Here is an 11,057-nt window from a genome sequence, read left to right as displayed (position 1 = left end):
TCATTCGGCACTAGATTTGGAGGCCCCACTGCTGGCGGGCCAAGGAGGGGTGCAGCAGGGTGCGGGGCGGATGAGGTATCTGTGCAGGCCCGAGGGGCTGGCACGACAGTTCTGTTCTGGAACTGGCCTCAGGGTGCAGGGAGCAGTGAAGAGGACGGTGGGGAGGGGCAAGCTCGCCAATGCTTCTCTGTTCCCTGGGTGGCAGTCCTGCCCATCTCTCTCTGCTTTTGTCACTAAACTGGAATCATGGAATCCGGCTCCCCCAAGAATCAGGGTGTCAGGTGGGGGTGGCTGCAACTGCAGGAAGGCATCAAGCAGGTGAGATGGGATTGCTGCATTGGGCTGGGTGCGGGCCTCAGGCCTCCTTCCCCCTGGAGGTCTTGATGGTGGGGACCTGACAGGCCACTCCTTCCCCTGGCCCATGGAGACACATGAGAACTAAGGACAGTCCCCTGGGAGGTCTCCCTGACCAGGAGGGAACTTAAAGGGAGTTCTTAGGTGTCTATGGAGTTTTTATCTCAAGGGAGAATCTATCCTGACTTCTGCTGGCCATCTCAGGACCCTCCAGAGGATTCAAGACCCCTCAACTCTCCTGTCCTGCCCCCTACCCTGCCAATGCAAACTTCCCACTTCAGGGACACTAGCTTCCTCCTCACACTGAAAGGCCATCACTGAGTCTGTGGGAAGCTGAGTGTGCATGCGTGTAACTGAGTGTCTGACACAAGGCCACTTGTAATAAATACCCACATAAAAAGTGCCAAAGCAGCCGCCAAGGCAGAGGTGGGAAGCAGCGTTCCCTACACACAGGCCTCCTCTCCACTGAGCTCAGCCCAACCAAGGACCTTTCCTCAGAAGAAAGTCGGGGCACACAGTAGTCTCCACCAGGAGGAGTACACTCAAAACAGCCCACCAGAGACAAGGATGTTCAGGGGAAAGGAGGGGGTGAAGACAGGCTGGGAAATTAGAGCCAAGGCAGCAGTTAATGCCCCAGCTTGCCTGCTCCCTGCTCTACCTGCCTGCAGGCCCATGTGGGAAAGGGTCTGGGGCCTTGGCCGAGCCTCTGTACTTGAACTGCCTGATGCCTCAACAGCAAGGCTGCAGGGCTCCTGGAACCGAGACCAGATGCTGGCCCAGGTCTTCCAGGCTGCAGAGGCACCCAAACCCACAGACACCCAGGCCTGCCCATCCCTTGGGGGGATGCATGAGGCTGAGCAGAGGCCAGAGAAGCAGGGGAGTGAGTCAGCACCCCCCTCTCTTTCCAGGCCGGGGGATAGGGTGGGAAACAGGACAGCCAAGCCCCCTTTTTAGCAACCCCCAGTGGCAGGGGCTGGGAAGGCTTGTCCAACGCCCCCTCAGAAGGCTTGGCCACAGCTCGCGCTTGGTTTACTGGTAGTAAGAGAATCACCTTAGTTTCTGCTGTAAGGAATCAGTGACTGTACCGGATCAGAGAGCCCCAGGTTGGGGCCACCCACCAGTCTGGGTGGGACTCCAGACCAGCCACTTCCTAGGATCTGTCACCTGTGCTCAGAGCAAGGCCTCTGATATCCCAACCCCCAGGCTTCTAGGCTCAGAGGCCTGGGAAGAGAACACTGAGGCTCAGGACGGGGGGCCAGGGCACTCGGCCACCTTACCAGACAGAGCAATAGCAGCAGCAGCAGTACAGGAGGCAGGGAGGGCAGGGAAAAAGTCATGACGTCCACATCACACTGATTTCAGCGGGCAGGGTGGGGAGGCAGGAACGGAATCAGAGCTGGCACCAAGCCGGCCAGGCGGCACGCTCACCAGCATCTCTCATCAGTCATTTTATCAAGTCCTAGTGCAGCGGGGACCCCCGTGCCCTGTGCCCAGCTCCCTGGGGTGGGCCCTCTCCCCTGGCTCAGAGTCTTTGCACCCCCTTCCCCTAGGAGGCCTGGGGGTGGGTGTGGGTGGGGCGGGCCTGGGCAAGGCTGGAATGTGTGGAGCTGGTAGGTGGGATAGTGGGGGACAGGACCCCCTCCCTGCCCCCACTGGGGGCCTCTGAGTGGCTTCATCCTCAGGCCAGCTTCAGTGTGCTGACTGGGAAGGAGGGCATGGTGACCATGGTCACAGGGTTGAGCACTGTTTGGCCCACCAGCTGGGGGTGATGCACCACCTGAGCCCCCACAGCTGGCTTGGCCATGACGGTGGCTGGGGGCCCCAGCCCAGCGGTGCCATTCACTTGCTGGTGTGAGAGGGTGTGGGCAATGTGGCTGACCGCTACAGGCTGGCTCACCGCCACGGGCTGTGGATACAGGGGCAGCTGGGAGCCAAGGTGGGCCACATGGTTGAGGGTGGCAGGGTGCACTGTGATGTGGCCGATGGGGGGTGTGGCAGGTGCCAGCTGCACAGCAGGACTGGGGGTTGAGGGGGCGATGTGGGCGATGTGCTTGCCGCCCGGCCCCTGGAGAACGTGGTTCACAGTCTGGATGACTGAAGCATGGGTGGTGGCCGTGTGGGCAATGACCGTGGAGCCTCCACCAGCTGCGGCCACCAGGTGGGCTGGAGCTGGCACCAGCGTCTGGGTAGGGGCAGCCGATGGGGGAGGAGGGGCTGGCAAAGGTGTCTTCTGCTGTGGCTGCTGCTGCTGCACGGGGAGGTGGGCAGGAGACAGGGCCACGGGGTGGGGGTGAGGGTGTGGGTGCGGGGGCGCAGGGGCAGTGCTGGGGGGTGGCAGGGCAGACTTTAGCAGCTCCGGCTGGGGCCGATGGCTCAGCTTAGGTGGGCCCAGGCCTGCCCGGTCCTCCTCCATATCCTCGTCTATGTTGTCCTCACCCTCTGTGTGGGAGAGACACAGGGAGCAGGTCAAAAGGGCCTGGGAAACAAGGGACTGGAGGAATAGATGGCCCTGGGGGTCTCAGGGTATTGTGACGGGGGGGAGGGGTGGCATGTTTTCCAGCAGGCAAAGGCTTAGACCAGGGAGGCTGGGATTTGGGGTACAGAGGACAACATCTGAGAGGGGATGCGGTGAGGTGCCCTGTGGGCAGGGCAGGGGCCAGGCTCACCTGAGGCAGTGGAGGTAGAGGCCTGGTCATCCTCAGGCTGGCCCGTCTGCCGGAGCACTCGGTCAATCTCCAGCACATCCATCCACTGGCTCAGCTCGTGCTTGAGTTCTGCCAGCCGCTGCTGTGTGGTGATCTTCTCCCGTGCCAGCCGCTCCATCTCATGCTCGTATTCCTTCTCCTTTCTCTTCAGGGACTAGGAAACAGGGCAAGAGACAGTAAGGACACCCTGAGCAGCAGCTGTGGGGCCCATGATATCTCAAACACCTCCAACCACAGCCACCCTCTCCTCCAGATCACCCAACCCACAGCGACAGGTCTGCAGTGACCACAGGGCCAGGCTGAGGGAGGCTACTGGAGACCACATCTGTCTCCTGGGCACGGCCCCACCCAGTGTGGACCAGCACCCAGGGTCTGGGGACTCTTGGGTGATGCCACTGAAGAAAGCAGAGCTCCAGGTCACCTGGACCCATGTACGGGGGCCCTCCCTGTCCCCCATATCAACTCTGACCTGAGGGGCTTCACCATCTCTTGCCCCATCCACTCTCCCTGAGCCTCTGCCCGCATTCTGCAGAGAAGGACAAAAGGGTGACAGACGCCTCCACCACTACTCACACCACTCTGCTTAGCCACCTATGCCATGAGCTACCCTTCACAGAAGCCATTCCACAAGAAACCCCAAATAATCCTGCCCTTCTCTCTACCTCATCACTCATTATCTCCCCGGTAACGTCAATATCCTTGGAGATGAACCCCTAGACTCTGACACCCCATTCTATCTCCATGACCTGCTGCCCACCTCACCCCTCCCCACCATCCAGCAGCTGCTGGGCTCTGCATCTCCTCTCAACCTCCTGGGCTACTCCCCACACAGCTCACCTCTGCCTCCTCTCAACAGTGTTTGCACACTGCCTGCTTCCCTCTCCTCCCAGCACCTTGCCTGCAGCCCTCCACACGCCCCAAGCCATGGAATGCACCCCACTTTTCTACACCTGTACCTGAGTCGCACTGATCAAGGAGCAATGGCTCTTGGGCTGCATGACAGCACTCGCTGACTATGGCTTCTATTCCTCCCCACAGGTTCCAGGCCACCCCCCGCGTGACACTGATAGCACCCACTTCCCTAAGAACCTCAGGAAGGCTCCCTCATCCAGAAGGCCATCTCTCCTCAGCTCCTCCAGGCCCTCAGGCGAACTCACACCTGAGTTGAGCCATCCCGTCCAGTAGGTGGGGGTGCCACACATTCCGGACTCTGGCATTGTTCCATCATAAGGGCTCCTCCCTTCACAGGCATGTCGTTGTAGGTGGGTGCTGTCGAGTCGATTTTCAACTCAGAGACACCATGTGACAAAATACAGCTGCCCCACAGGGTTTTCTAGGCTGTGATCTTTACAGTGAGCCCTGGTGGCACAGCGGTTAAAGAGACCGGCTGCTAACCAAAAGGCTGGCAAGTTCAAATCCACCAGGCGCTTGTTGGAAATCCTATGGGGCAGTTCTACTCTGTCCTATAGGACCACCATGAGTCGGAATCCACTCAACAGCAACAGGTTTAATCCTTACAGAAGGACATTGCCAGGTCTTTCTCCCGCAGAGCTAGGGCCCCTGGGTGGGTTTGAAGAGCCAACTTTTCAGTTAGCAGCAGAGCACTTAACTGTTGCGCCATCAAGGTTCCCCAAGAAGCATACCAAAACCCAAACCAAACCCATTGCTGTCGAGTCGCTTCCGACTCATAGCGACCCTAAGGCTAGCTCGCATCCTATCTCAGCTCCCTTCCACACCAAACATCTTTCCCGTGCCTCCAAAACCTCCTGACTCTGACACTTTATTAAACCAAACTCTTTTAGGTCCTGTGGACCTTCTGTTGTCAGCTTCTCCTTGGCCCAGGCACATCACGATGGCTGTGTCCGCCAGACGATGAAGACAGTCCTGTCCTTACCACAGGCTGTCTGCTCCCAAGTCTCTCTCCCCACCTGCTCCTTAGCGCCTCACTTCCAGGGCTTGCGCAGAGCCTGCTGGCTCATCACACGCCAAACTCACCAGCACATCTCCATTTTTGTCTCCTCACCCCAACCGCCGTGATGCTCCCTCCTCACCCCTCCAGGTTTCATCTGCTTACCCTGTAAGACCACACCTGAGGTCCCAATCTCCTCTACAGGCCTTCCCGCCTGTGCCCTCGCCCCCTTCATCCTCCTGCCTTAGAGCCCTTGTAGGTACCCCAGCCACCCATCTGAGCATTTAACTGGAGACTATTAAACTCTTACAACCATTTAAATATCTCACATGTATGTATTTTGCTTCTCCGCCTCAATACACACTGTCCCGTCCAGCTCTGTTTGTGAAGGCAAGAACCGTTTCAAAATTACTTTCTGTTCTCCAATCATATTGGCGGTCAGAACAGAGCAATGCGCGATGTGCGTACTCAGCCCCAGCGGAAGAAATCGATTCTGGGAGGATGGAAGCCGCTTCTTGTTAGTTCTCACCTCTAACTGCCTCTACCCTGTGTCTTTCCTTCACCCCAGAGAGAATCACAGTAACCCTTTATACTTGGGTTTCTCCTGATTGCACCTCCTAGTGGCAATTTTGCAGTAGCCTTTCATGACTATTGGCCTACCGCTCCTAGGCATGGCAGTGTCTTTAGCCACCCACCAACTAGGCCCAACTTCCCCATGCTCCCCTCTGCGGCCCCATAATTCCCTACATTTCTGACCTCACCAGTAAGAGGCTTCATGCCATCAGTGCCTGGGGCACACGCCCAGATACAGCTGTGTTCTCTACCTGCTGAAACCTGGTAGTGTTATACTTCTATCACCTGCTGCAGGCCACACGCAGGCCCCTCTATCATCCTGGCTTCAAGTGTAACCTGCTTCTCCCCGTATCTCTACCAGGAAGACAGAGTAAGAAAGACCCTCCCCCACCACATGTGCGCACACACACGTGCCAGGCTTCTCACTTGGCTCTACCCTTGAAAGGCCAGGGCTGGATATGACATCCAGGTGGAGCACATCAACAGGAGGGCCTGTGACAAGTCAGTCCTCACTCAAACCTGGCTGCGGGGAGCCGGAAGCAGCTACCCTGAACTCCACCTGCTTGTAGGGAGGCTAGACTTCTGCGTCAAGATGAGAGAACACCAGGGGTCAAAACCTCCTTTTCTCATCTAGCCAAGTTAATCAGACCTAAAGATCCCTGGAAAGTTGTGCCAGAGTCTAACTTTTCTCCACATTGCTTCATCTTATATCCATTTCCTTTCTATGATTGTGTAGATACATAGTGTGGGACCTGCCTTCTCCTCCTTCCTGTCTCTGTCCACTTCAAGGTGACCTTCTGCAAACCGTTTACCTCCTCAAGCCTCTCTGCAGTCTGGTTGGGGGCTACAGCATCTCCACAGCTCCTGCTCTCAGCACACAGCCAGAGCCCTTGGTCTACATGGCCCAACGTGGACTTGCCAGCACGACCTTGCGGCTATCATCTAGTGCCCTGCTGCCCCCATCTCTGCCGGTAGCCCTCCTGACCGTCTTTTACTTCAACAAGTTCATCCAGCTGGAGAAATGTTAGCCTGTGCTGAGTTCTCTGCCTTCCACTTGGCCTAGTTCACCCCAACTCATTCTTCAGGTCTCAGCTCAAATGTCTTTTCCTCAGCAAAGCCTTCCCTAACTCCCCAGGACAGATCCTGCCTTCCCTACTATGCTGCGATGGCACAGTCCTCTGTATGTTTACATGTCTATAATCTGCCACAAGACCACAACTATGAACTTGTGAAGCCAGAGACCCACACTTTTCTTCCCCCCACCAGTGTATCATCGGGGTCAGGCACAGGGCCTGACTAAAGGTGCCCCAATGAATAAATAAATGCACGACGTTGAGGATTTAGAGAAAAACTTGTGAATCTTCTGTTTCTATTTCCACTGCCAAAGGTTCTGGGTGGCATAAAAGTTTTCGTTCGTCCACTTAACCTAAAGGTTGGTGGTTTGAACCCACCCAGCAGTGCTGTAGAAGAAAAGCCTAGGGATCTGCTTCTGTAAAGATTACAATCAAGAAAACCCTATGGAGCCCAGCTGCCACCAATGACTGCCCCGACAGGGAACACAACAGAGAGACCCTGAAGGAGCAGGAGAAAAGTGGGGTGCAGAACTGAAATTCACATATAAAGACCAGACTTAATGGTCTGAGACTAGAGAAGCCACCGAAGACACGGCCCCTAGACTCTGTTAATTCAGAACTAAAACCATTCCTGAAGCCAATTCTTCAAAGATTAGTCTGGACCATAAAACGTAAAATAATACTCACGAAGAGCGTGCTTCTTAGTTCAAGTAGATACACAAGACTAAATGGGCAGCTCCTGTCCAGAGGCAGGATGAGAAGGCAGAGAGGGTCAGGAGCTGGTTGAATGGACATGGGAAACCCGGAGTGGAACGAGGAAGTGTGGGATCACATTATAGAAATTACAACTACGGTCACATTACAGTATGTGTATAAATTTTTCTGTGAGAAATTCACTTGAGCTGTAAACTTTCACCTAAAGCACAATTTAAAGAAAAAAAAATCCTATGGAGCAATCCTACTCTTAACATAGAGGGTTCCATAAGTCCTTAACAAGTTTTTTGGTTTTTATTTCAACTACCACTCCCAGGACAAGTATCTCTTACGGAAAACCTGGGGTCCACCCTGCTTCCTACCCATTGCAGTTCATTCTACTGATCCCACTGAATCCATTTCTGATTTATTTTAAAATCCACCCATTATGCAGGGCTCCCCTCCCGAAGTATGTGTCGATAAAGAGGAACTCGCCATTGCATCACTCCTTCCCTTGAGTAAGAAATGCTATTAAGTTAATGTGCATAGAGTACAGGTTACTGCTTACATGAACAATCTGATTTAAACGTAACATTCCTAAGACGAAAACACTAGGATTTCACGCCCGTTTAGCCTCATTGTACAAAGGAGGAAATTGATATTCAAGGATGTCACGTTATGTGAACTGAAATTTGATCTCAGGCAGTATGACTGAAGGACCAGTAAACTGTACCCAAGCTCAAATTCTGCAAATACATCCCACAAATAAGCCTTCCTAGCCTTCCTCAGCCACTCCGTCTCTCCAAAACCCACGGCCCCTGCCCCGCCCGGCGCCAGGTCCATTCCAGCCGCAAGCGAGGCCCCGCCCCTCCGAAGCACGCGCGCACCCACGCGGGCCTGGCTTTGCTGCGTCACTCCCCGAGGCCGCACCCTCCTTCCGCAAGCTCAGAAGCCTCGTCCTCGGCAGCACCCAGCCAATCCGCGAGGCCGACCCCGCCCCTTCCAGGTGCCGGGAAGCGGCCTGGAGACGGGCCAGTCCCTCCCCTTGCCAAGGAGGGCGGGCGGAAGGGCGCGCGGTCACGGGAAGGGGGATGGAACCCGCCGGCTGGGAACTGTCGCGAAGCAGCGCCTCCGCCCCTCAACAAGTCAGGCTCGGGTTACCTCAGGGCTATGACCCCCATAGCTGAGGCTGGGGGGAGGGGTGGCACCCTGGTGCTGGCTCCCAGCCCCACCAGACCCTCCCTTGCCACCCTTTCCCTTGGGGGACCGCGACGCTGCCCAGCCCTCCAAAATTTCCCAAGTGGGCCGACAGGGAGACCCCGATGCTAACCCTGCCCAGGTTTGTGTTTGATAATCTGTAGTGCAATTTTACTTGTTTCTGTGGTGAAATACAGGTGAAACTTGCACTACAGATCAGTAAATAAGCACAATTAAACCCGTGCGTACCTTGCTTACTAGTTAATCAGCCCTTGGCCCAGCCCCACGCGGGCAGGGAGACCTGAGTTCCTCCCATTCACCAACGGCTCCCGGTTTCCTCGGCAGCCGAGCGTGGCCGCCCGCCCCATCCCCCACAGCCTCCCCGGTATGCGGAAACCTCCACCGGTTTCCAGGGAAACCGAAACTCAGGGCCGTCATGGCAACTGTCTTATCTGGCAGGCGCCCCCCAATACTGCAGAGGGGAGCCAATGCTCAATGGGAGGGACACACTGCCAGGAGGGCCTCTTAAAAAAGCAACTGGGAAGGGCTTTTTTTAAAATCCAGGCGGAAGGAAAGCGTAATTTTTTAAGGTTCCGTGACGCCGGGGCTGTCACCCAGCAGGACCGCCACAGCCCCCAACCAACCCTCCGGTTTAAACCTTCCTCTAATGTCTGTTGGGCACCTCAACGTGCTCACCGGATCTTAATCCCCCTGGGGTAAGAGGGGTGGGGGGGCTCGAGACCACGCCCAAGGGGTCCCCACTGGGCTCCACACCCACCCCCATGCAGCGCCTACAGCTCAACAAGCGACAGACACTCGGGCAGAAACGGGTTCCCGCCAAGGCACTGCGGGCGGGGTGGAGGCGCCGGGGCCCCGCTCCACGCATTTCTCACCCGGCGGGTGCATTAACACGGGTAAAAGGGGATCCGGACACCGGGTTTTACACTGAGCCGGGATGCAGCGCGCCCTCCTCGAGTACCAGGGACGCCGAGGCTGCACGGAACGTGCAGACGGCGGGGGCTCAGTGCAGCGGCCCGTTGACGGGGGTGGGAAGGAGGCCACCGCCGCTGCTGCCCTCCCCCGCGCACGCGCGCGCCCTTCCTCCCGCCTCCTCCCGGGCAGGGAGCCCCGGTGACGTCAGCCGGGCCATGTGCTCAGCGCCCGCGTGGAGGCGGGCGGGGGAGCCTGCCAAGGAGCGGGAGGGCGGGGCGGCGACGCAGCGAGGGAAGGAGGGCGGGCGGAGGTGGGGAGGAAGCTGCCGCTGAGGCTACCGCCGCCACTATAGCCCGCCTCACTCCTAGCCCTGCTTCCCTCCCCCCATACCTGGATGTACCGCAGCGCCGTCCGCAGCACGCTCAGATTCGACGTCTTCTTGTCGTCCACGTTGGGGATATTGCGCTTCAGAGTTTCAAAGCATTCCTTCAGATGGGCCCTCCTGGGGAGAAGGAGCGAGCTCAGGTCAGCCAGTGCCCCAAGCGGGCAAGGCCTAGGGGTGGGGAAGGGAAGGCCCAAAGGGAGCTATGGGGGGGACCAAGGGCGGAGCAAGTTCCAGGATAGAGCGGGTCAGGCCCAGAGGCACACATGCGCGCACACACCTGTTCTTCTCCAATTTGTTGTGGACTTCTCTGGTGCCGATCCTGAAACCCAGACAGACGGGAGGCTCAGGGAGGAGGGCCTGATTAGGTGGCCTTCCTACCCCCTGCCCCCACCCCGCAAATGCCACAGGCTGTCTGTCCCCAACATTCTCTCTCTACAAAAGAAGCAAAAGGAGATATTCGCCTTGTACCACGTACAGCCCCTGGAGGGCGCATCTATGTTCATACTCTACAACCTCATCCCACCCATCCACCTGTGAGGAGACAGAAGCGCTCAGGAGAAGCAGCCCGTTGACCCAGGCCTCGCCCAATGCTCTATCCAAAGGCCTGGAAATGCCATAAGCCCAGCCTTGCCTCGGGGGATCAAAGAACACAGAAGCCTGAGGATGACAGAGGGCAATGCCATTCCCCAGTGGGGATGGGCACTGAGAATGTGTCCAAACAGAGGAGGGCCCTTCTAGGCTGGGGAGGTAGGGCAGGCCTCTGAAGGGCTAGCTGGGGGTATGGTCTCTTTCACACAAAGCCTGGGGGGTGGGCAGTTCTTCTCTCCATCCCACCAGCCCCCACTCTGCCCCACCTCACTCACCCTCCTGGCCTCTTCTTCTGTTCACTGGATTTGACTTCTTCAGCAGGTGCCAACTTCAGGGTCCCAAGCGTGGGTGGGGGAGGCTGCTGGGGGGCCAGCTGGGGCTGAACTCCAGGGTGTGGTGCTATGGTCAGGATGGGTGTGGGGAGGGGTTGCAAGGGTTTGGGGCTACCAGTGGGCGGAACGGTGGTCTTTGAGTCCGGCAGTAGGGGGGCAGGGGTGGGCATCTGTGGCCTGGTGGGCAGAGGAGCAGGCTCCTTAATGCTGAGTCCAGGGGTGCTCACCAGGGCTGTCTGGCGAGGCGCCAGGGGCAGAGGCTGAGCTGTGGGGGGCGGTGGTGGGGGTGGGGGCAGCGGCTGTGGGGAGTTGGTC

General features: G+C 57.4%; 1 protein-coding gene across 1 annotated transcript in view; it reads right to left on the bottom strand.

Annotated features, from left to right (window-relative positions):
* Positions 1-1,970: 1,970 nt before the first annotated feature.
* The window catches only part of MNT (MAX network transcriptional repressor), a 14,794-nt gene continuing 5,707 nt past the window's right edge, over positions 1,971-11,057 (bottom strand). The window contains 5 exon segments of the mRNA XM_023731154.1: positions 1,971-2,793; positions 3,021-3,213; positions 9,828-9,939; positions 10,100-10,141; positions 10,686-11,057. The exon segment at positions 10,686-11,057 is cut by the window's right edge and continues 98 nt beyond it. Coding sequence (XP_023586922.1) covers positions 2,033-2,793; positions 3,021-3,213; positions 9,828-9,939; positions 10,100-10,141; positions 10,686-11,057 — 1,480 coding nt within the window. The 3' untranslated portion in view covers positions 1,971-2,032.

This window comes from Trichechus manatus, unplaced genomic scaffold, assembly GCF_000243295.1.
Source record: "Trichechus manatus latirostris isolate Lorelei unplaced genomic scaffold, TriManLat1.0 scaffold00040, whole genome shotgun sequence".
NCBI classification, from domain to species: Eukaryota; Metazoa; Chordata; class Mammalia; order Sirenia; family Trichechidae; genus Trichechus; species Trichechus manatus.
The sequence above is the reverse complement of the archived record's forward strand: the minus strand, read 5'-3'. Positions and strand labels throughout refer to the sequence as shown.